The sequence below is a fragment of the Carcharhinus amblyrhynchos genome, chromosome 35 (assembly GCF_965287045.1).
Source record: "Carcharhinus amblyrhynchos chromosome 35, sCarAmb.v2.hapA, whole genome shotgun sequence".
NCBI classification, from domain to species: domain Eukaryota; kingdom Metazoa; phylum Chordata; class Chondrichthyes; order Carcharhiniformes; family Carcharhinidae; genus Carcharhinus; species Carcharhinus amblyrhynchos.
The window spans coordinates 5,933,992-5,959,446 of record NC_137358.1 but is presented as its reverse complement, the minus strand read 5'-3'; the positions used below and the strand labels follow the sequence as shown (position 1 = coordinate 5,959,446).

Sequence of the window (25,455 nt, the reverse complement as noted above, 5' to 3'; positions counted from 1 at the left end):
CATGCATTTACCCTCACTAGTCCCCTGCCACCCAGGGACAATTTAGCATGGCCAATCCACCTAACCCACACATCTTTGGGATGTGGGAGGAAACCCACACAGACATGGGAAGAACGTGCAGACTCCACGCAGACAGTGACCCAAGCCGGGAATAGAACCTGATTCCACGGCGCTGAGAAGCAGCAGTGCTATCCGCTATGCCACCATGTCGCTCCACGTCCATGCTGCTTTTGTATTCATCCGCTCAAAATGAATGCTAACATTGCATTTGTCTTCCTAACAACCAATTCAACCTGCAAGCTAACCTTAAGAGAATCCTGAGCTCGGACCCCGAGTCCCTTTGTGCTTCCGATTTCTGAAATCTCTCGTTCAACTCGAGGTGATATATACTTAGCAAGTCTGTGGTCTCTCAAAGTTTTGGAATAAGGATGTCAGGAGGAATCACAGAATCCCTATGGTGCTGAGAGGCACCATTCGGTTCATCGACTCTGCACCAACAACAAACATATCCAGGGCCTATCCCCACATATTTTACCCCACTAATCCCCAAGACACTAAGGAGCAATTTAGCATAGCCAATCCACCTAGCTTGCGCATCCTGGGACACTAAGGGGTAATTTAGCATGGCCAATCTACCTAACCTGCACATCTTTGGACTGTGGGAGGAAACCGGAGCACCCGGAGGAAACCAATGCAGACACGGGGAGAACATGCAAACTCCACACAGAGTGATCCAAACTGGGAATCGATCCCAGCTCACGGTGCTGTGAGGCAGCAGTGCTAACCACTGTGCCACCCGCTGTGCCACAATGCCTCCATTTATTCCCAGTGAAATGCTTCCTTGTGCTTCAGATAATTGAATCGAATCTGGTGCATCACCAGTTCTCTCATCATCTTGTGACCATTTTACTTATTAACCAATTAAAATGACAAGTGTTGATAAGACACACCAAGAATGGGCATTCAATAGTCTGCCTCCTTCTGGCCAAAGACTGGAAAGATCTTGGAGCGAACTTAACCAAACCACTGTAGACCAAGCAATTCAGGAAAATGAGTTTTAATGATAAGTAATTTTGGTCTTCTGGAATTCTTCCAAACTGATCCTGTTTAAATTTGCTGTTTGATTTGATGTTATTGTCACATGAATTGCGGATAACAGTGAAAAGTATTGTTTCTCGCGCACCGCACAGACAAACCACACCGTTCCTAGAAAAGGAAAGAGGCCACTGCAGTTGTCAGTGCTTTGCCCACTTCAATGCCTGTCTTAATACTCTCCTAGTCAACGAGCTCATCCCAAACTGCCACAGATGACAAGTTACTTGTGTAGCGGAAGCTGTAATGTCATAAGCTGGTCGTTCACACTCTTGGGCAGACTAGCAAGTTTCCGAACAAGGTGACTCCTTATGATGAATCCAACTCCAGCATCACGATGCTCATCGCTGCCACGACCGCTCCAGAAAAAGTGTATCCACCTCCAGTTTCAGTCAACTGACCAATGTAGGCAAGTCTCAGGGCTGCAATGCCAATGTTGTACCTTGCAAGCTCTCTGGCAACTAAGGCTGTTCTTCTCTCTGGTCTGTCTGCTGTAGGGTTGTCCAAAAGCATGCGCACGTTCCAAGTGCCAATGGTGAGTGGTGTCACCTTGTGGCTTCTACAAATGTTGCGGGACTATTGACATGATTTTTGCCGCATGCCAACTTCAGAAGTGTCAGGAGCAGAAGTGCAAGCTCCACACAACCTTTGTTGGCCTCGCGAAAGCCTTCGACACTAAGCCGACAAGACCTGTGGAGGATCACGTCAAAGTTCGGCTACCCCCACCCCATCCCAAAATTCATTCAGATGGTACGCCAGTTCCATGATGGCCAGAGTACTGGATGGCGGAGAATCCTCTGAGGCATTCTCAGTCACCAATGGCATCAAACAGGGCTGTGTGCTCGTACCCACACTGCTCAGCATGATGTTTACTGCCATGCTGAATGATGCCTTCCAGGACAGTGTTGCTGGAATCAGCCTCAAGTACAGAGTGGATGGGAAGCTCTTCAACCTGAGACTTCAAGCTATTACCAAAGTGAAAGAGGCTGTTCTGAGAGACTTCCTCTTTGTCGATGACTGCGCTTGTATACTGACTCAGAGCCATAAATGCAAATCAGTATGGACAAATTTTCCATGGCTTGTGACAACTTTGGACTCACCATCAATATTAAAAGGACCGGAGACATGCACCAGCCTTCTCCTCATGCACCATACACAGAACCCATAATCACAATAAAAAGACAGAAACTACAGGCAGTGGACCAGTTCACTTATCCTGGCAGCAACCTCTCCCAAGCAGTGACTATTGATACAGAAGTTAACTGCAGAATAGCAAAGGCAAGTTCTGCTTTCGGTAGACTGCGCTCCACTGTGTGGGAACGTTGAGGAATCAGCCCAGCAACAAAACTGAAGGTCTACTGTTAAAATCACTACCCTCCTGTATGCCTGTGAAACGTGGACTATGTACTGAAGGCATGCAAGACAGCCCAATCACTTCCACGTGACTTGTCTTTGCAGAATATTACGCATCAGATGGCAAGACAAAGTACCAGACACTGAAGTTCTCTCTAGAGCAAGTCTACCATCGGTCTACACACTGCTGATAAGCGCGCAGACCCGGTGAGCAGGTCATGTCAGACCAGCACATACACAAGCAGCTCCTTTTTGAGGAACTCACTGCTGGAAGACACTCGCATGGAGGGCAGAAGAAACGTTTCAAAGACACACTCAAGCCCTCCCTGAAGGTGCTTGACACAGACACGACCACCTGGGAAACGCTGGCACAAAACTGCCCTACCTTGCGCTGCCTCATCCACAAAGGCTGCCAAGCTTACAAAGCAAGATGTATTGCTGAAGCACAACTTAAGCCCGAACTGTGCAAGTCCAGAGCCACCAGCGCAACAACTACAGTGCCTACACAAGTCTGTCCAATATGTGCCAGGACATTCCATGCCCGAATTGGCCTGATCAGTCATCTTTGGACACACCGCAACCAGCCTCAAAATGACTAATAGCGTTGAGGTGCTCATTGATGTCGATGGGCGAACAACAACAACGTAAGCCTACATGTGACACTAATAAATAAACTTTATTCAATCTTCCAACTCAATCCCAGTCTATCATACAAACCAGCCTCCCATCCACTGACTCCGTCTACACTTACCACTGCCTCAGCCAAGCAGCCAACATAATCAAGCATTCCACGCACCCCGGACAATCTCTCTTCCACCTTCTTCCGTCGGGAAGAAAGATACCAAGTCTGAGGTCACATACCAACTGACTCAAGAACAGCTTCTTCCTTGCTGTCATCAGACTTTTGAATGGACCCACCTTATTTTAAGCTAACCTTTCTCTACACCCTAGCTATGACTGTAACACCATATTCTGCACTCTCCTTTCTTCTCCACAAAATGGCATGTTTTGTCTTGATATGCAAAAAACAATACTTTTCACTGTATCCCAATACATGTAACAATAATTAATCAAATCAAAGGACAGCTTCTTTCCTACTACCATCAGACTTTTGAAAGGACCTATCTTGCACTAAATTATATAAGGTCCTACTTCCTCAGGAAGCTAAGGAAATTTGGTATGTTGGCTGTGACTCTCATCAACTTTTACAGATGCACCATAAAAAACATCCTTTCTGGTTGTATCACAGCTTAGTTTGGCTCCTGCTCTGCCCAAGACCACAAGAAAATACAAAGGGTTGTGAACTTCACCCAACCAGCCTCCCATCCACTGACTCTGACTACACTTCCCTCTGCCTCAGGAAAAGCAGCCGGCATAATTAAGGACTCACGCAACCCGAACATTCTCTCTTCCACCTTCCTCCAATGGGAAAAAGATACAAAAGTCTAAGGTCACGTACCAACCAACTCAAGAACAGTTTCTTTCCTGCTGCTGTCAGACTTTTGAATGGACCTTCCTTGCACTAAGTTGATCTTTCTCTACACCCTAGCCATGACTGTAACATTACATTGTGCACCGTATTCTTTCCTTCTTTCTGAACAGTATACTTGTCTGTATAACATGCAAGAAACAATACTTTTCACTGTATGTTAATACATGCGACAACAACAAATCAAATCAAAAAAAGCAGCCAGTATAATTATGGACTCCACAGAGCCCGGACATTCTCTCTTCCACCTTCTTCCGTCAGGAAAGAAATACAAAAGTCTGACGTCACGTACCAACCGACTCAGGAAAAGCTTATTCCCTGCTGCTATCAGACTTTTAACCTACCTTATATTACGATCTTCCTCTACACCCTAACTATGACTGTAACACTACATTCTGCACCCTCTCCTTTCCTTCTCTATGAAGGGTGTGCTTTGTCTCTATAGCACTCAAGAAACAATACTTTTCACTGTATGTTAATACACGCGACAAAAATAAATCAAACTCCAGTTGAACCAAGTAAATACCAAGGAGGTTGTACACTCACAATGCAGCAACACCTATCTCCCTCAGGACACGTAGGAAGGAAAATAAAGTTTTGTTTAGGGGGGAATTTGCAAATTTAATGCTCCTTCCCTTCTACAGAAAGTCCATTTGAACCTGACAGCCAGAACCAGGGCAAAGTTCACTGGGAACTTTCTGGAATGCAGTTTTTCTTCCTTTTTCACTGCAAACAGAAGGGGGAGAGTGAGCTATTCCTCACCTGGGCGTTGCTTGGGGTCTCTGGAGCGGGTCCATAGCTCATGCTGCTAAATATGTCGCTGACACTAGGCTTCTGTACAGCAGCACCGGCCGCCATGACACCTTTCCACAGCCTGAGGGGGCGGGGTGAGCCGCTGTCAATCACCCAGGGCCACACCCGCCGGAAAATAGGAGGGCGGCTGGTCAGTCACCCGCGACACAGCCTTCCGCCGGAAGGAGGTCAACGGTCCACCCGGGAGTCCCGTCCGCCAGAAGAAGGTCAGACCTTCCCCCTGTGCTGGGTTCCTTCCCCTTTCTTTCGGCATATCTCGCGCTGCCTCTCGCCGGGTTTTTAATTTGTATGTTATTTTTAAGCCGGTTGGGCCTTTGTGAGACTTTTTTTTCACACGCTGGTCGCAACCGGAGTGAAAAGGGGAAATTTCAGGCTGGTGTGCTGAGCTTTGTTTACTCAGCCCCGGGTCCTGGGTGTCGGGGGAGGGTTTGGGACGCTGCGCATAGCAACGAGGCTGCAGGTAGGAAGGTGCGGGTGAAGGGGGGGGGGCGGTGGGGAGGGGGAAGAGTGGGCGCTGGGGGTGGGGGGGGGGAAGAGTGGGCGCTGGGGGTGGGGGGGGGGAAGAGTGGGCGCTGGGGGTGGGGGGGGGGAAGAGTGGGCGCTGGGGGTGGGGGGGGGGAAGAGTGGGCGCTGGGGGTGGGGGGGGGGAAGAGTGGGCGCTGGGGGTGGGGGGGGGGGAAGAGTGGGCGCTGGGGGTGGGGGGGGGGGAAGAGTGGGCGCTGGGGGTGGGGGGGGGGAAGAGTGGGCGCTGGGGGTGGGGGGGGGGAAGAGTGGGCGCTGGGGGTGGGGGGGGGGAAGAGTGGGCGCTGGGGGTGGGGGGGGGGAAGAGTGGGCGCTGGGGGTGGGGGGGGGGAAGAGTGGGCGCTGGGGGTGGGGGGGGGGAAGAGTGGGCGCTGGGGGTGGGGGGGGGGAAGAGTGGGCGCTGGGGGTGGGGGGGGGAAGAGTGGGCGCTGGGGGTGGGGGGGGGAAGAGTGGGCGCTGGGGGTGGGGGGGGGGAAGAGTGGGCGCTGGGGGTGGGGGGGGGAAGAGTGGGCGCTGGGGGTGGGGGGGGGGAAGAGTGGGCTCTGGGGGGGGGGCGGTGGGGAGGGGGAAGAGTGGGCGCTGGGGGTGGGGGGGGGGAAGAGTGGGCGCTGGGGGTGGGGGGGGGGAAGAGTGGGCGCTGGGGGTGGTGGGGGGGAAGAGTGGGCGCTGGGGGTGGTGGGGGGGAAGAGTGGGCGCTGGGGGTGGGGGGGGGAAGAGTGGGCGCTGGGGGTGGGGGGGGGAAGAGTGGGCGCTGGGGGTGGGGGGGGGGAAGAGTGGGCTCTGGGGGGGGGGGCGGTGGGGAGGGGGAAGAGTGGGCGCTGGGGGTGGGGGGGGGGGGAAGAGTGGGCGCTGGGGGTGGGGGTGGGGGGGGAAGAGTGGGCGCTGGGGGTGGGGGTGGGGGGGGGGAAGAGTGGGTGCTGGGGGTGGGGGGGGGGAAGAGTGGGCGCTGGGGGTGGGGGGGGGGAAGAGTGGGCGCTGGGGGTGGGGGGGGGGGAAGAGTGGGCGCTGGGGGTGGGGGGGGGGAAGAGTGGGCGCTGGGGGTGGGGGGGGGGAAGAGTGGGCGCTGGGGGTGGGGGGGGGGAAGAGTGGGCGCTGGGGGTGGGGGGGGGGAAGAGTGGGCGCTGGGGGTGGGGGGGGGGAAGAGTGGGCGCTGGGGGTGGGGGGGGGAAGAGTGGGGGGTGGGGGGGGGGAAGAGTGGGCGCTGGGGGTGGGGGGGGGGAAGAGTGGGCGCTGGGGGTGGGGGGGGGAAGAGTGGGCGCTGGGGGTGGGGGGGGGAAGAGTGGGCGCTGGGGGTGGGGGGGGGGAAGAGTGGGCTCTGGGGGGGGGGCGGTGGGGAGGGGGAAGAGTGGGCTCTGGGGGGGGGGGCGGTGGGGAGGGGGAAGAGTGGGCGCTGGGGGGGGGGCGGTGGGGAGGGGGAAGAGTGGGCGCTGGGGGGGGGCGGTGGGGAGGAGGAAGAGTGGGCGCTGGGGTGGGGGGCGGTGGGGAGGAGGAAGAGTGGGCGCTGGGGTGGGGGGCGGTGGGGAGGGGGAAGAGTGGGCGCTGGGGGGGGGGGAAGAGTGGGCTCTGGGGGGGGGGGGGCGGTGGGGAGGGGGAAGAGTGGGCGCTGGGGGGGGGGCGGTGGGGAGGGGGAAGAGTGGGCGCTGGGGGGGGGGCGGTGGGGAGGGGGAAGAGTGGGCGCTGGGAGGGGGACGGTGGGGAGGGGGAAGAGTGGGCGCTGGGAGGGGGACGGTGGGGAGGGGGAAGAGTGGGCGCTGGGAGGGGGACGGTGGGGAGGGGGAAGAGTGGGCGCTGGGGGGGGGGCGGTGGGGAAGAGTGGGCGCTGGGGGGGGCGGTGGGGAAGAGTGGGCGCTGGGGGGGGGGCGGTGGGGAGGGGGAAGAGTGGGCGCTGGGAGGGGGACGGTGGGGAGGGGGAAGAGTGGGCGCTGGGAGGGGGAAGGTGGGGAGGGGGAAGAGTGGGCGCTGGGAGGGGGACGGTGGGGAGGGGGAAGAGTGGGCGCTGGGAGGGGGACGGTGGGGAGGGGGAAGAGTGGGCGCTGGGGGGGGCGGTGGGGAGGGGGAAGAGTGGGCGCTGGGGGGGGGCGGTGGGGAGGGGGAAGAGTGGGCGCTGGGGGGGGGGGGCGGTGGGGAGGGGGAAGAGTGGGCGCTGGGGGGGGGGGAGCGGTGGGGAGGGGGAGAATGGGTGCTAGGGGGGTCCCTGGTGCAGTGAGGCAGCAGTACCAACCGTTGTGCCACTGTGTCATCACAAAACAACTTTGAGGAATAGAGACGGAATGGGTTGAGGGATGGTGTTCCACAAAGACTGGAACTTGAGCAACTGAGGACATGGCTGCCTGTAGCAGAGCAAATCAAATCAGAGATGCTCCCAATATTAACAAGATGTGCTGCTGGGGGAGGGGTGATCGCAGAGAGGTTGGAGGGGTGAGGCCACGGAGACCCTGAGGAGGAGAATGTGACAGTCAACATTTAAATGTTTAAAATTGAGGCAAAAGTTAGCAGCTTGGCATCAGATGGTAGGCTGCCTATTGCAAGACCAGCCAGGATGTTACATAGTTATAGTTACCCCCCACAACCCCATCTTAATATTGTACCCTCTTGTCCTAAAACATATCTTCAAAAGAAAGCAATATGGAACCCATGACAGCTTTATTAAATTCTCCTGCTTTTGTGCTATTATTTGTGTTAAAATATAGCAGTCCCGTCGATCTTGGCACTCAGTCTTTTGGTGCTTGTTGAAAGGCCAACTTTTCAACGGCTGTTGGTTGGACCATGGCTACGACAGATGACAGTTTGCTCTCGGCTGAGATGACCAGTGAGGATGCACTGTACGAGCAGCTGCTACTGCAGGTAGGCACACAAACCCGCCCTGACCCATGCAAGAGCACTCAAGATTGAATAGCTGAGCCAGTGCAGCTTTTAATTGTCAGATTACTGAACGTACATTTCTCAATGCTTCCCCCCCCCCAGGCTGCGCAGGAGATGCAGAATCAACTTCCGACGGCACAGGAATCCAAGCAGATCAGACCACAGCCAGGTACGTCGCCCCACCCCTTACGTCCCACCCACATAGCTATAAGATAATGGAGGAGATTTCGGCCATTCAGCCCATTGTGGCTGATATTTTTCTCATCCTCATTCTCCTGCCTTCTCCCCATAACGCCTGATCCCCTTTTAATCAAGAACCTATCTACCTCTGTCTTAAAGACACTCAACCTGGCCTCCACAATCTTCTGTGGCAAAGAGTTCCACAGATTCTCCACTGTCTGGCTGAAGAAATTCCTCCTCCTCTCAGTTTTAGTGGAGCTTGTCTTTAGTCTGAGGCTGTGCCCCTTGGTTCTAGTCTCTCCCACTAGTGGAAACTTCCTCTCTGCAGCTACTCTATCTGGGCCTCGCAGTACCCTGTAAGTTTCAATTCGATCCCTCCCTCATCTTTCTAAACTCCATTGAGTACATACCCAGAGTCCTCAATCATTCCTCGTATGACAAACCCTTCATTCCTGGGATCATTCTTGTGAACTTCTTCTGGACTCCTAGCACATCCTTTCTTAGATTTGGGGTCCAAATGGGGTCTGACCAGAGACTTATACAGCCTCAGAAGTACATACCAGTTCTTGTATTCTAGCCCTCTAGAAATGATCCCACAAAAGTGGCAAGCAGCAAGAAATATTGAGAAGTTACAGTGCAGGAGAAGGCCATTCAGCCCCATTGTGTCTGCACCGACCAATAAAAGAAACTAGCCGCTTATTTCTATTGCACTTGTGGCACCTGGTCTGTAGCCTTGCAGGCTACAGCATTCAGATGCAGATCCAGCTGTCTTTTAAAACATGTTGTGTCTTTCAGCCTCAACCACCACCTTAGGCTTCACATTGGTTCTTCTTTGCCAAAGTGATCAGCTAATCCACACTTAGCCCTCCCTCTGTCTCCCCCCTCAATCATGGTGGCACAGTGGTCAGCACTGCTGTCTCACAGCGCCAGGGATACAGGTTTAATTCTGGCCTCAGGTCACTGTCTGTGCGGAGTCTGCACATTCTCCCTGTGTCTGCATGGGTTTCCTTCAGGTGCTCCAGTTTCCTCCCACAGTCCAAAGCTGTGCGGCTTAGGTTGATTGGCCATGCTAAATTGTCCCTTTGTGTCAAGAATATTAGCAGGGTAAATATATGAGGTTACGGGAAAAGGGTTGAGTGGGATTGTGTAGGTGCAGGCTCGACAGGCCAAATGGCCTCCTGCACTGTAATAGCCTATGATTCTAACCACCACCTTAGACAGCTTTCTCCTTCACCTTGGCTATTCTCGGCCAAAGTGTTTGGCTACTTTGCCCTCCCTCCGTCTCTCTGCCTCTCCCTCTGTCACTGTGGCACAGTGATTAGCACTACTGCCTCACAGTGCAGGGACCCGGGTTCGATTCCCGGCTTGGGTCACTATCTGTGCACTGTCTGTTCTCCCCGTGTCTGTGTGCGTTTCCTCCAAGTGCTCCAGTTTCCTCCCACTGTCCAAAAGACTTGCTGGTTAGGCGGCATTGGCCATGCTAAAATCTCCCACAGTGTACCTGAACAAGCGCTGGAGTGTGGCGACTAGGAGATTTTCACAGTAACTTCATTGCAGTGTTAATTAAGCCTATTTGTGACACAAATAAATAAAACTTAAACTTAATGGAGACTCTTCCCGCTCAAAAAAGACAGTAGGACTAGGGGGCACAGCCTCAAGATAAAGGGGGGGCGGTTTAGAACGGAGTTGAGGAGGAACTTCTTCACTCAAAGGGTGGTGAATATCTGGAATTCTCTGCCCGTTGAAGTGGTGGAGGCTGCCTCGCTAAATATTTTTAAGAAGCGGGTTGATGGGTTTTTGATAAGAGAGGGGATTAAGGGTTATGGGGAGAGGGCGGGAAAGTGGAACTGAGTCACGACAGATCAGCCATGATCTTATTGAATGGCGGGGCAGGCTCGAAGGGCCAGATGGCCTACTCCTGCTCCTATTTCTTATGTTCTTGTGTTCTTATGTAATCCATAACTTGAAATCAAGTTCCTCTTGATCCAGGAAGTAAGAGTGAGAGCAAACAAAGTGAAGCAATGCATGGCCAAAATGTAACAGTCTGTTAACACATTTAATGAGAACATAGCGTGGGACAAAGGCAAGCGGATTTCAAATAATCGTCACACTGTGTGGCTCTTCTTAACTCATCACAAGTTGCACTGGCTCTTGGTAAACAGGAGTTAAAGAAGTATAGTTATTCAACTCTCTGACCTTTGCCTTTTGCTCTGTGACTCACGACTACTGAACTATCATATCTTCTGTGCTTTGTCAGCTTTGAGCTGCTTCTATATTAGAATCACAGAATCCTTACAGTGCAGAAGGAGGCTGTTGGGTTCATTGAGTCTGCACTGACAACAATCCCACCCAGGCCCTAGACCTCACGTAAACCCCATAACACTTGGGAACTCCACCCAGACCTGTTCCCCGTAACCCCAAGAATTTATTCCATTAATTCCCCTAACCTATACATCTTGGGACACTAAGGGGCAATTTAACATGGCCAATCAATCTTCTACCTTCCATCGGGAAAAAGATACGAACGTCTGAGGTCACATAACAACCGACTCGAGAACAGCTTCAGACTTTTGACTTCCTCGTGTTAAGTTGATCTTTCTCTACACCCTAGCTGTGACTGTAACACTACATCCTGTGCTCTCTCTTTCCTTCTCTATAAACAGTGTGTTTTGTCTGTATAGCACACAAGAAACAATACTTTTCGCTATGTTGATACATGTGACAATAACAGATCACATTAAACAGACTCCCCTTTCCACAGGCTTCTGTGTGAAGACAAAGATGAAGAATGGTGAGAAGGTTTTCATCAACGTATGCAAATCTGATCAGATCCCGCCACCACCGGATCTCTCCGAGGAGGGCTTGGTGACCCTTCTGGAATCGGATGATCCTTCCGGATACAGGATTCCCATGAGTCTCGGTGAACCGCATGCTGAAATTGACAACAGTACGTGTTTGTGTTTTGGGGGAGGAGGAAAGGAAGTTATTCTGTGCTGGCTTGGGAGTTGGGTGCTGGAGGAGAGGGGGTGGTGGTGGTGCGGGGGGGGGGGGGGGGGGCGGCGTTGGGGAGGGAGAGAGACAAGGGTGCGAGTTAGGGAAGGGTGTCAAAGAACAGTGCGGCACAGGAACAGGCCCTTCGGCCCACCAAGCCTGTGTCTACAAATGACACCTTTTCTAAACTAAAGACTTCTCGCCTCTCCGCGGTCCATATCCTTCTATTCCCTGCCTATCTATGTAGCTGTCAAGATGGCCTGTTAAACATTGCTATTGTATCTGCTTCTACCACCTCCTCTGGCCACACATTCCAGACACTTACCATCCTCTGTGGAAAAAAAACTAGCCCCTCCAATCTCATTTAAATTTTCCCTCTTTTACCTTAAACCCATGTTCTCTAATAACTGACATTTCTACTCTAGGAAAAAGACTCTGACTATCCATTCTGTCCATGCCTCTCATAGCTTTATAAACTTCTATCAGGTGGCCCCTCAGCCTCAGACTTTAAAGCCAGTATCATTGAACTGAAAAGATCACAGTTCTGATTATCTGAATCTGTGCTGATCATGCAGTAGTTACAGAAGGAGACCATTCAGCCCATACGTCTGTGCCAGCTCCCTGCGAAAGCAACTCAGCCAGTCTCGCTTCCTTTCCTCTTTTCCCCAAAAGCTCTGAAGATTATTTTCGCTTCCGGTAATTATCCAGTTCCCTTTTGAAAACCACAGTGCCACAGCGGTTAGCAATGCTGCCTCACAGCACCAGGGACCCAGGTTCGATTCCCAGCTTGGGTCGCTGTCTTTGTGGAGTCTGCATGCCCTCCCTGTGTCTGTGTGGGTTTCCTCCCGATGCTCCGGTTTCCTCCCACAGTCTGAAAGACATGCTAGTTAGGTGCATTGTCCATGCTAAACTCCCCCTCGGTGTACCTGAACAGGTGCCGGAGTGTGGCAACTAAGGGATTTTTACAGTAACTTCATTGTAGTGTTAATGTAAGCCAACTTGTGACACTAATAAATAAACTTTAAACTATAGAAAAACTGACACTTCTTCCAGCACACACCCAGGCAGTAAACCTATTCCAGATCCTAACCATTTGCTGTATTTCAAGGAGAGTTTTTCTTCCTATTGTCTTGTGGTATTTCTACCCGTCACTTAAATTCGGTATCCTCTGGTCCTCCACTCCTACGTACTGTTTCATGCCTGCTCCGCCATTCATTTTGATCATGGCTGATTATCAAATTCAATATCTTGGTCCCCCCTTCCCCTCCATATTATTTGATCCATTCAGCCCCAAGAGATGAAGAGCCCTAGAACCTCCCCTATAACACAAGATCTTCCATGCTACCATCAGACTTTTGATTGGGCCTACCTCTCACTAAGTTGATCTTTCTCTACACTCTAACTATGACTGTAACACTACATTCTGCATTCATGTTTCCATCTCTACGAACAGTATGCTATGTCTGTACACAGCACAAGAAACAATACTTTTCACTGTCTGCTAATACGTGCAACAATAATAAATCAAATCAAAAAGCTACATCTAATTTCTTCTTGAAATGAGACAGTGTTTTGGCCTCAATTCCTCAGTCAGTGGGGACAATTTCTCCTTGTCTAGACCCCGCACAAGTTCAAATATCAAAATCTAAATATCAAAATGTGGCAATGCCGGCATTTGACTGGGGTGGGTACAGTAAGAAGTCTCTCAACACCAGGTTAAAGTCCAACTGGTTTATTTGGTATCACGAGCTTTTGAACGCTGTTCCTTCATCAGGTGAGTGGAGACACCTACCTGATGAAAGGGCAGTGCACTGAAAGCCCGTGATTCCACATAAACCTGTTGGACTTTAACCTGGAGTTGTGAGACTTCTTACCATAAATGTCAAGTGAGGGCAGGATTGAGCTTGAGGTGCGGTCTTCCTCGCAATGGAGAATCCTTGTCCGAGCTCGCATGGTGAACCCTCTGAGGCAAAATGCCAGAGGGCAGCTATCAGTGTGCCAGTGAGCACGTGAATAATTAGGACAGGAAAATGCCGCATTGTGAGTGATTAGTATTGTCTTTTTCTCCCCAGGTGGAAATGGATGCACCGCCTATGACATAGTCATCAATTCAAAATTTTATACCAAAATTCAGGTGAGGACAAAACATCATCTCTGCATCCAGCCTGTGCAGCCTTGTCTATAACTGGACGGTAGCAGATCATAGAATCACAGAATCTTACAGTGTAGAAGGAGGCCATTCGGCCCATTGAGTCTACACCGATCACAATCCCACCCCGGCACCATCCAAACAACCCGACTAATTTACCCTACTAAACCCCTAACACCAAGGGACAATTTGGCATGGCCAATGCCCCCAATGTACACATCTTTGGACACCAAGGGGCAATTTAGCATGGTCAATCAACCTAACCGCACATCTTTGGACTGAGGGAGGAAACTGGAGCACCCGGAGGAAACCCAGGCAGACATGGGGAGAAAATGCAGACTCCACACAGACAGTGACCCAAGCCAGGAATCGAACTCCGATCCCTAGCGCTGTAAGGCAGCAGCGCTAAGCACTGTGCCATCATGCCACTCTAGGGAAAGTGGAACTGAGCCACGTCAGATCAGCCATGATCTTATTGAATGGCGGGGCAGGCTCGAAGGGCTAGATGGCCTACTCCTGCTCCTATTTCTTATGTTCTAATCTTGAAGGATTTTCGGGCTGGAGCTGGTTACTGAGATGGGTAGGAGCGAAGCTGTGGAAGCTGTTTGGAAAAAAGGGGCAAGAATTTTAATATTGAGGAGTCACTGTAATTGAGCAGCCATGGGTGAATGTGATCTAGTGCAAGCTCTGGGCAGCAGAGTTGCGGCTGTGCTTGAGTTCAAAATTATTGAACACAATTTGACACAGCCACTTGATGGGATATTATGCCAGGTGGCTAAATTTTGGGTCTTGGGAGCATCTTAAATTGTTGATTTGATTTATTATTGTCACATGTATTAACATACAGTGAAAAGTATTGTTTCTTGCGTACTATACAGACAGACCATACCATACATAGAGAAGGAAACGAGAGAGTGCAGAATGTAGTGTTACAGTCATAGCTAGGGTGTAGAGAAAGATCAACTTAATGCGAAATAGGTCCGTTCAAAAGTCTGACAGCAGCAGGGAAGAAGCTGTTCTTGAATCGGTTGGTACGTGACCTCAGACTTTTGTATCTTTTTCCCGACGGAAGAAGGTGGAAGGGAGAATGTCCAGGGTGCGTGGGCTCCTTGAATATGCTGGCTGCTTTTCTGAGGCAGCGGGAAGTGTAGACGGAGTCAATGGATGGGAGGCTGGTTTGCGTGATGGATTTGACTACATTCACGAACATTTGTAGTTCATTTGCGGCCTTGGTCAGAGCAGGAGCCATACCAAGCGTGATACATCTGGAAGGGATGCTTTCTGCAGAGCAGAGCTTTCTAAGGAGCAGAGCGAGTTAGAGCTTTAGGGAGGGGATTCCTCAAGTTGGAGCCTCGGCAGCAGAAAGCTGAGCTGCCAGTGGAGAAGGACAGTTTATAGTAACGAAGTGATTTGTGATTGTGTGCATCTCCAAGTCTCTCTGCCCTCCAGTTTCCAGAGCTACAATCACACTGCAAAGTGACAAAAGCAAATGAACCAAGACCGTAATTTCACGCTGACAGTGTTGCAAATTACAAGCATCTTCCAAAATGCAAAGGGCCATTAAACCCTGCCCGACTTCTGGCACTGTGTAGGCACTGTCACAATTTAGATTCTGTTGCTCGAATACAATACATCCTCGTAGCAGGATGATCGATTGTACCTATTGAACTCTGGCTGTAACAACGCTACAGTCAATTGGCTAAAATTACTGATACTTGTGTGAAATCTCACTGCTATTTACACAAAGTAAAAAGTTTATTTATTAGTGTCACAAGTAAGGCTTATGTTAACATTGCAATGAAGTTACTGTGAAATTCCCCTGGATGCCACACTCTGGCGCCTGTTCGGGTCAATGCACCTAACCAGCACGTCTTTCAGAATGTGGGAAGAAACTGGAGCACCTGAAGGAAACCCACGCAGACACAGGGAGAACATGCAGAATCCACACAGACAGTGACCCGAGCGGGGAATTGAACCCAGGTCCCTGGCTCTGAGCTAACCACTGTGCCAAGTGTTGGATGATTTTCATGGTCAACCAGCTTGTTTCCTTTTAAGTAGTGCTCTGCAATGCATGTATATTTATTTTATTCATTTGTGGGACATGGGCATCACTAGTTGATCAGCATGTATTGTCCATCCCTAGTTGCCCTTGGTGGGCATTTGAGAGTCCACCACATTGCTGGGATTCACATGTAGGCCAGACCAGATATGGATGACCAATTTCCTTCCCTAAATTCCCTAATGACATTAGTGAACCAGATGGGTTTTTCCGACAATTGACAATGGTCATTAGTAGCTTCTCAATTTCAGATATTTTTTATTGAACTCAAATTCCACCATCTGCAGGATTCAAATTTGGCTCCCTGTCAAATAAGCTGAGTTTCTGGATTAATAGTCTGGTTGTTGCTATTATTCCACAGTATAATGCAATCCTTTAAGCGTTGCTTATGTTAGGGAACAGATCAGAAACTCCAAGGTATATTACCAAGATATGACAAGGTATAATTCTGAACAACTAGCTATTGCTATAGCTCCAATGTAAGCAGTATCCCCATAGATATAAGTCCTTTTTGGAATCAGCTCAAAAACAGACATTTTCACATAGATGCTAGATTTCCAGCCTTTTAACATCTCTGGACAGCGATCCAGACAGCCACCAGCCTCCTGACTCTCATACAGCAGACTTCAGAGAAACATCCACGCCCAAACAGCAGAATCTCAGAGAAAGAGAGTTATTTTATGCAGATCCTAGTCTCAAAATCCAGAGAGGAAAAGAGAGGCATTTCTCTCTAACACCTCCAAACAGGATCTAAGTTTGATTTATCTGTGTAAGCCTAGCTCCATCCAGTCACCTGATTATTGTATTAAAAATGACTTACTTATTAGTCACAAGTAAGGCTTACATTAACACTGCAATGAAGTTATTGTTAAATTCAAATCCTACTCTGGGAAAGTCCTGGATGAAACACTAAAGAAACAGAACAGCATTAGTACAGGTTAAAACAAACATTTTTATGCTGCTGCAATAACAGCAGAGGCTGCCGGTTATGGACCCAGCGGCACTGGTGTTAGACTTAAATATATTTCTTAAAGGTGTGGTAACTCACATTTGATCTAAGGATTTATTTATCCTTTGTACAATTGCAGAAGCATGAATACCCTGCCTATTTCATAGAATCCCTACAGTGCAGAAAGAGGTCATTTGGCCCATTGAGTCTGCACCGACAACAATTCCACCCAGGCCCTATGTCGTAACCTGACATATTTACCCTGCTAATCCCGCTAACCTTTAATGGTAACTTCATTGTAGTGTTAATGTAAGCCTTGCTTGTGACTAATAATTTTTTTTTAAACCTATGCAGCTTGGGACACTAAGGGGCAATTGAGCACAGCCAATGCACCTAACCCGTTCACTTTTGGATTGTGAGAGGAAACCGGAGCACTCGGATAAACCCACGCAGAAATAGGGAGAATGTGCAGACTCCACAAGACAGTGACCCAAGCCGGGAATTGAATCTGGGTCCCTGGAGCTGTGAGGCACAGTGATTAGCACTGCTGATGCCTTACTGCCTATGTTTGGACTGTGGGAAGTAGAAGAACAAAGAAACTTTGATTTATATAGCATTTCTCACAATGTAAGGACGCTTGTAAATTTGCAATTCTGGGTCAGCATGAGGAGCAGATATGTTCTCCTGTTGTACAGGGCAACGCTTACCCCTCAGCCAGCATCACTAAAAAAGATTATCTGGTCATTGTCTGCCACGTTTCCTATGTTACAACAGTGACTACACTTTAGAAGTACTTCATTGGCTGTAAAACACTCTGGGACATCCTGAGGCCGCAAAAGGTGTTACGTAAATGCAAGTTTTCCTTTCCTTAATGTCGGAGAGTGATTTATTTTTCTTGTTTCATTTTTGGCACAGAACAACAAACTCTTCATGGAATTCTTTCTTACAATCGGCTTTGAAGGGCTGGAGAACAAATATAACTTGGAACTGACCAGAGGTAACTACCACAACTGTTGTTTAGCCTGGCCACTTGCAGCTAGACTCGAACCCCATCTCTTTCTAACCTCCGAACAGAACCGTCACGTGCAGAGCTACAGTTGACAGTGGTTCCAGCAGTGGTGCGAACGCGTGAGCAGAATAAAATTTATTCATTATTGTCACAAGTAAGGCTTACGTTAGCATTGCAATGAAGTTACTCTGAAATTCCCCTAGTCACCACAGTCTGGCGCCTATTTGTCAGTGCACCTAACCAGCAGGTCTTCCAGAATGTGGGAGGAAACTGGAGCACCCCGAGGAAACCCACGCAGACACGGGGAGAATGTGCAAGATAGATAGTGACCCAAGCGGGAATCAAACCCAGTTCCCTAGCACTGTGAAGCAGCAGTGCTAACCACTGTGCTGCCCTACTGTGTTGCAAGTGAACCCAGATTCCAGGTGTGAAAGGCCTGTGTTCCTATTGCGCTGCTGATATTTGTTACAATCTTGTCCCCAGAATGGCGAATGCTGAAAAACAGGAAATTTTTGGGATCCATAATGGAACACAACATCAGAACAAAGTCAAAACCTGTTATCCAAGAGCTGGAATCCAGGTAAGGTGATCGGCAAAAGAACTTGCATTTGTATAACATCCCACACAATCTTGATGTGTTCCCTCTTTGCACATCAATGGCGTAGTGTTGCAAACAACACAATGGCACCCAAATCACACAACTTAACAAGAACCCATCATGGTCCATCATGCCTGAAGGAGGCTATCCAATTAATCTTAATCCGCTCCTCCCCACAGCCCTGTGATGAACACAAATAATCACAACCTGCAGCTGGGGTTCTGATCCAAATGTTGTTACTTTTTTTATTTTTAATTCATTCATGGGACATGGGCGTCGCTGGTCAGGCCAGCATTTATTGCCTATTCCTAGTTGCCTGAGGGCAGTTGAGAGTCAGCCACATTGCTGTGGCTCTGGAATCACATGTAGGCCAGACCATGTAAGGACATTAGTGAACCAGGTGGCTTCTTCTGACAATCAACAATGGTTTCATGGTCATCTGTAGATTCTTAATTCCAGATTTTTTTTATTGAATTCAAATTCCACCATCTGCCGTGGTAGGATTCGAACTGGGTCCCCAGAACATTAGTTGTGTTTCTGGACTAATAGTTTGGTTATTGCTATTACTCTGCAGTATATTGCAACTTTAGGTGCTGCTTGTGTTAATATTTGAGCAATACCAGTAAGCCAATGTCTCTATCCGGTCCTGAGATGTGAGCATTGCTGGCTAGGTCAGCATTTGTTAGCCATCCCCAGTTGCCTTCGGGAAGTTTGTGGTGAGCTGACTTTTTCCTTAAATTTTTCACATAAAATGATCTAAACTTGTGGGCACTGTACAAACCCCAATGGAATGATGCTAAACCCATCCATCCTCTTTTGTTTTGACAGCACTTCGTCTCCAGGAAGCTCCAGTAACCCCTTGATCTCAGAAGTAGAAAGGTAAGATTGCTTCATCTTATTTCAGAGTGGGAGAAATTAATTGATTAGGTGACTTAAAATAACTTGTAATTAATAGAATATTTTGCGATTGTAGGACCACTCTTAAGGATCAAATCAGAAACTCCAAGGTATTTTATGAAGTTAGATTAGACCCCATCAATGTTTGATTTTGGCATTAGTGTGAGGATAAGGTGTTTGACTCCAGGTATGATTCAATTGACCCACTAAAAAGCCTTTATCAAAACAAACTTTATTTAACAATACGATTTAACTGTAATAAAAAGAATTGACATCACTTTTACCATATGATATACTTAGACATAACAGGGTATAATTAACTGCTAACCAATCTCTATTATTTGCAATTTAAGCAATATTCCTCATAGATATAAACCCCTCAGCAAACAGTCTTGCATGCTGGTATATAGGTTTCTAGTCCTCAAATCTCCAGAACACCTCTGAATCATAGTCTCCCTATAATACAGAAGGAGGCCATTCAGCCCATCGAGTCCCTATCCCTATAACCCCACACATTTACCCTACTAATTCCCCGACACTAGGGTCAATTTAGCTTGGCCAATCCACCTAATCTGCACATTTTTGGACTGTGGGAGGAAATCGGAGCACCCGGAGAAAACCCATGCAAACATAGGGACTCCGTGCAAACTCCACAGTGACCCAAGCTGGGAATTGAACCCTGGTCCCTGGCGCTGTGAGACAGCATTGCTAACCACTGTGCCACTGCACCCCTAAAGAGAGATACCTTTTTTCTAGCAGGTCCCAGACTTCAATCTCCAGAGAGAGAGAGAAAAGAGCTGCTGCTTCTTGCAACTGTAAACAGAAACTGCCTGCTTTTCCCTCTGTAGACCTAACTCCACCATTAGCACAAGATGCGCTCTCATCAATCAACTTAATTTAACCCCTACTCTGAAACCCCAGGGAACAACACAAAAAAAACTGCATTAACTTAGATTAAAACCAACATTCCAATATCTAGGAGCAATTACTCTTCTGCATTCTCAGCAGGTGGGCTGCCTGAAGCAGATAAAGCAGCACAGTGGTTAGCACTGCCGCCTCCCATCTCCAGGAACCCAGGTTCAATTCCCGTCTTGTCACTGTCTGTGCAGAGGCTGCATGTTCTCCCCATGTCTGCATGGGTTTCTTCTGGTTGCTTTGGTTTCCTCCCACAGTCCGAAAAATTGGTTGGGGTGCATTGGCCATGCTAAATTCTCCTTCAGTGTACCCAAACAGGTGCCAGCGTTTGGCAGCTATAGGATTTTCATAGTAACTTCATTGCAGTGTTAATGTAACACTTGCGACTAGTAAATAAACCATAATCAGCGCTGAAGTTTAGAACATTCTCTTCACAAGAAACATTATACAAAATACGTTTTTTTAAGATGCACACCTTGTTCAACTTAGAACAAGGCATGAGTTTATTTATTCAGAAAGAGGCATTAGGACTGCTGACACAGAATGTACGTTGTTACAGAATTGTTAACATCCTCTCTTTCTTCATTTCGGCAGCACCTGTGTGGAGCCGGAATACACGATAGTGGCTGAACCTGCAAGTGAACATCCCAGCTTCCTGGTAGCAGAGATTTCCTTACCAAAAGTGGTCAGTATTTAATACCCAGCCAGCTACGTTTTGGGGAGGATGGAGGCAGGTTCTGCAGGGTCATGATTTAAGATTTGGGAATCAAGTTATAAAATATGGAAGCAGTTTCCTAATGAGCTTTATCAGTAACGAGCAGCAGAAAGCCCAGCCAGCGCTGTACAGAGGTGCACTAAAACCTAGAGTGTGTGTGAGTGAATGGGAGGGAAAGAGAGAGCGGGAGCAAAAGAATGCGTGCGTGTGTGAGAGAGAGGGAGAGAGTGAGTCTGCATGTTTCAGTGAGAGAGGAAGTGTATGAGAGTGGAGGAGAGAGAAAATGTGCGTGGGAGGGACAGAATGTGAAGGGGAGAAGGAAAAGTGTGTCGGTGAGAGGGAGGAAGAGAGAGGATGTTTCAGCGAACGAGGAAGTGTGCGAGTGGAAGGAGAGAGAAAATGTGCGTGTGAGGGAGAGAGGGAAAAGGTGTGTGTTGGTGAGAGGGAGAAGGGAGGGTGTGTGTCAGTGGACAGGAGGGTGGAAGAGCAAGAAAGAATGAAAGGGAGGGAGCGAGGGAAATGTGTGTATGTGTCCTTGAGAGGGAGAATTGGTGTGCACATGGGAGGGAGGGAGAGAAAGTGTGTGTGTTAGTGAGAGGGGAACAAGAGGAGGTCTGTGTGTGAGGGTGAGGAAGAGGGTGGGAGTGTAAGTGAGTGGAGGGAGAGAGAAAATGTGTATGTGACAGAGAGAGAGGTGAAGAGGTGTGTGCGAGTGAGAGGGAATGTGCAGTCTCCGCACATATACAGTGACCCAAGCTGGTACTCATACCCAAAGTTGCAGAAGAACAGGGAAAGAGCTGGGGAGGCAGAATGACCTCGATTGCTGTTCGAAGGAGCAGGCCCAGATTCAGTGGGCTGAATGGCCTCATGTTGTTCTCTCTGTTCTCTCTCTCTCGTTCTCTCGCTCCCTGTGCCGCAGGATTCAGCGGGATCATTGCTCCTTGACCTTGGGGAAGACCGGATCGTAATGTGGGCACGGCCAGATCTTTATCACCTGGACATTTACATCCCATATAACATTATTCCGGAGGAAAGTGGCTCTCAGTTCAATCGGAACACCAGGGTAAGGATATGTCAAGCTTTCAGGCAGATCCTGAGTCCTCCTGCTACTCCAATCATCTGTGACAGACACCAGGCGCAATAAACATATTGCGGAAATCCCTTTTTAAACGGAAAGATGGAGTGCGGTTCGACAAGTTTACAAAATTTCTTCGGGTTGCATTTCATTCATAGAATCCTTACAGGGCCATTGAGCCCATTGAGTTTTGTTGAAGTTGTTCAAGACATTGGTAAGGCCACACTTGGAATACTGTCTGCAATTCTGGTCACCCTATTATTAGAAAGGATATTATTGAACTAGAAAGTGCAGAAAAGATTTACTAGGATAATACCTGGACTTGATGGATTGAGATATAAGGAGAGGCTGGATAGACTGGGACTTTTTTCTCTGGAGTGTAGGAGGCTGAGGGGTGATCTTATAGAGGTCTATAAAATAATGAGGGGCACAGATCAGCTCGATAGTCAATATTTTTTCCCAAAGTAGGGGAATCTAAAACTAGAGGGCATAGGTTTAAGATGACAGGGGTTACAAAAGTGCCCAGAGGGGCAGTTTTTTCACACAGACGGTGGTGAGTATCTGGAACAAGCTGCCAAAGATAGTAGTAAAGGCGGGTATAATTTTGTCTTTTAAAAAGCATTTAGATAGTTACATGGGTAAGATGGGCATAGAGAGATATGAGCCAAATGCAGGCAAATGGGACTAGCATAGGGGTTTTTAAAAAAAAATAAGGGTGGCATGGACAAGTTGGGTCGAAGGGCTTGTTTCCATGCTGTAAACCTCTATGACTCTGAGTCTGCACTATCTCTCAAAAGTATCCTAAATAGCCCTACACCTTACCCCATACGTTTATTCCACTAATCCCCCTAACCTTAATCTGCACATCTTTGGACACTAAGGGGCAATTTAATATGGCCAATCCACCTAACCTGCACATCATTGGAGTGTGGGAGGAAATGAACACCTGGGGCAAACCCACACCGACATGAGAAGAACATGTAAACTACACACAGTCACCCTAGGCTCGAATCAAACCTAGACCCATGGCGCTGTGAGCCAGCAGTGCTAGCTACTGTGCTGCCCTTTTACCTGTTTCTGTCTGCTGTATTTGTGCAATGCTGGTACAGAGGCACTCCCGTGCCATATAGCATCAGACAGGAGTGAATTGCCCTTCTGTACCCAATGCGTGCTGTACTTGCACAAGAGCAGGCATGCCATATTGCACCAGACAGGAGGGAAACGAGCATTTGTTGTCAGTATGGCAAGGCAAGCGGAGGTCAATGCCAAAACAAATGAGGAAACTCGCTTTGAGAAGGAAGTGAAGTGTAAGGGGGTGATCTTACCAACTTGTCATGTCGGTCGATTAGCATGGCGAGCCGGTGAGATTGGGCAAGAGGCAAAAAACCAGGTTCGAGCCTGGTTTCTGATCGATAAGGGAATTAAGGGTTCTGAGGAGCAGGCAGGTAAGTGGAACTGATCCACTTAAGATCAGCCATGATCTTATTGAATAGTGGGGCAGGCTCGAAGGGCTAGATGGCCTACCCCTGCTCCTATTTCTTATGTCCTTATGTTTCTCTCTTGCAATGTTACTGTCCCATTGTGCGGCATAAGCAGCCTGCGCATCTGTGATCAGCCATGTGCAGGGCGTTTGGGGGGGCTGTGTTTGTAGCAGTTCTCTCGGTACACTGTGTTCACATGTACATAGTGTACTGGGAGATTGGCGTGCCTGCGCAATGGCGCCGCCAGCAGTGTTCAGGCAGCTTCCCGGCTAGTTTAGGCTCCATCCACTCCCCTATGGCATGAATCACACTTTGCCTCCGTTTCTTCTTTCTTTAAGTGACGTATAATTGCATCTGGGGGCTCACCCAAAAAATGGGTGCAATTCTGCCCCTTTTCATGCTCGTTGGGCACTAAAATTGCCCGCTAAGGTGCTTAAAGCGCAGTGCAGAATTGTTCAATTTGCGTCCCCTCTTTTTTTGGCAGGTTCTGACGATAATGATGCCAGTGCAGCCAGCTTAAAACCAGGATCGCTGCCAGGACCAGGGATCAGATAACAGGACCTTTGGAGTGTGCACGCTGTCAGCATTTACAATGTTGAGTTGTAATGACACGTCGTCCACTTTAAATCACGTTTTTCACTGTCGCACTAGTGAAAATTAAGTTCAAAAATAATTGATGTTCTAAGTGCCTGGCCACCGGCTCCCCTCTGATATCTTCCTCCAAGTATTTTTCTCTCAATGTTCATTCAAGGGATGTGAGTGTCGCTCTCAAGGGTGGCATTAATTTGTTCCTAATTCACCTTAAGGAGGTGGTGGCAAGCTGTCACTTCAGTGCAGCTATACACCCAATCAGAGGGGTGTCAAGAGTCACCCATGTTGTTATGGATCTGCAGTCACACGGAGGCCAGACCAGATCAGGAAAGCTGGTGGCGCAGCGGTTAGCACTGCTGCCTCACAGCACCAGTGACCTGGCTTTGATTCCCGATTTGAGCCACTAACTACGGAATTTGCACATTCTTCCTGTGTCTGCGTGGATTTCCTGCAAATGCTCCGGTTTCCTTCCACAGTCCGAAAGACGTGCTGGTTAGGCCCATCGGCCATGCTAAATTCTCCCTCAGTGTACCCAAACAGGCACCGGTCTAAGGAAGTTTCACAGTAACTTCGTCACAGTGTTAATGTAAGCCTACTTGTGACTAATAAACTTTATTTTAAATTCTCTTCATCAAATCCTGTTTTGCGCCAAACTCTCCTGTTGATTCCATGTATAGCCCTCGATTCTTATCTCCTTTTCAGTATCCTGCCTCCATGTGTTTCTTGGTCTTCCTTGCTTTCTCTTTCCTTTTAGGTTCCATTGAGAATTTGATGTGTGACTTCGCTCCCTGGCTTCCTCAAAGTATTACCTTTCCAATTCCACTTTCGCCTTTGCCCTCCCAAGTTTATTGCCCATCCCTAATTGCCCTTGAGATGGTGGTGGTGAGCTGCCTTCTTGAACTACTGCCGTCCCTGAGTCGTAAGTGCACCCACAGTGCTGTTAGGGAGGGAGCTCTAGGGTTTTCACCCAATGACAGTGAATTAACAGCGATTATATTTCCAAGTCAGGATGCTGGAACTTCCTAGTAGTGTTCACAGTTATCTGCTGCCCTTGTCCTTTGGAAGGATTATCACAAACAACATCAAAAGAGGTGCAATACTAGTGCAGACATGATGAGGTGAATGGCTTTCCCTCTGCTGTAACAATCCTGGGATTGGGAAGTGCTCTTTATCCAGAGCCCAAGTCACATCAAAAGCATTTCCCTTCAAACTCTGATTAACCAGTTGTCTTTGCATACCTTGTGATTACTGCTATTGTTTTAGATTTAAAGCCTCCAAATCTTTCTTTTGGCTATCAATCTATATTTCACTGCTTGGATACAATGTTTGAGGGCTTCTTTTGAAGTATGTTCCAATGCATTAAATTTCTCTAATGTAAGAGTGAGACTGTGAGCCAGTTTCCCCGAGTCTTTGAGTGCAGTGAGTTCTTGGCTCTGCTCATCTTTAGGCTTTAGGGTGGCACAACGGTTAGCACTGCTGCCTCACAGCACCAGGAATCCATGTTCAATTCCCATCTTGGGTCACTGTCTATGTGGAGTTTACACATCCTCCCCATGTTTGTGTGGGTTTCCTCCAGGTGCTCCAGTTTCCTCCCACAGTCCGGAAAGACATGCTGGTTAGGTGCATTGGCCATGCTAACTCCTCCCTCAGTGTATCTGAACAGGTGCTGGTGTATGACAACTAGGGGATTTTCACAGTAACTTCATTGCAGTGTT

The 25,455-nt window shown here is 48.8% G+C and overlaps 2 protein-coding genes across 2 annotated transcripts in view; one reads left to right on the top strand and one right to left on the bottom strand.

The window, feature by feature from the left end:
- The window catches only part of aldh16a1 (aldehyde dehydrogenase 16 family, member A1), a 70,013-nt gene extending 65,193 nt beyond the window's left edge, over positions 1 to 4,820 (bottom strand). Inside the window, exon 1 of the mRNA XM_080217583.1 lies at positions 4,697 to 4,820. Coding sequence (XP_080073709.1) covers positions 4,697 to 4,792 — 96 coding nt within the window. The 5' untranslated portion in view covers positions 4,793 to 4,820. The remainder of the gene's footprint in view (positions 1 to 4,696) is intronic.
- Positions 4,821 to 5,149: 329 nt separating this feature from the next.
- Positions 5,150 to 24,376, top strand: pih1d1 (PIH1 domain containing 1). The gene is made up of 11 exons (XM_080217595.1): positions 5,150 to 5,207; positions 7,960 to 8,113; positions 8,234 to 8,300; positions 11,073 to 11,258; positions 13,375 to 13,436; positions 17,375 to 17,456; positions 17,952 to 18,048; positions 18,895 to 18,945; positions 20,473 to 20,563; positions 21,513 to 21,656; positions 23,634 to 24,376. The coding sequence occupies exons 2-11, from the start codon at positions 8,036 to 8,038 to the stop codon at positions 23,667 to 23,669; spliced, it is 894 nt and encodes a 297-aa protein (XP_080073721.1). The 5' UTR covers positions 5,150 to 5,207; positions 7,960 to 8,035; the 3' UTR covers positions 23,670 to 24,376.
- The last annotated feature ends 1,079 nt before the right edge of the window (positions 24,377 to 25,455 follow it).

Coding starts and splice junctions, on each gene's coding strand:
- pih1d1 (XM_080217595.1), top strand. CDS start 8,036: ATGGCTACGACAGATGACAGTTTGCTCTCGGCTGAGATGACCAGTGAG. Junction 17,457..17,951: donor TAACTTGGAACTGACCAGAG/GTAACTACCACA, acceptor TCTTGTCCCCAG/AATGGCGAATGCTGAAAAAC. Junction 18,049..18,894: donor ATCCAAGAGCTGGAATCCAG/GTAAGGTGATCG, acceptor TTGTTTTGACAG/CACTTCGTCTCCAGGAAGCT.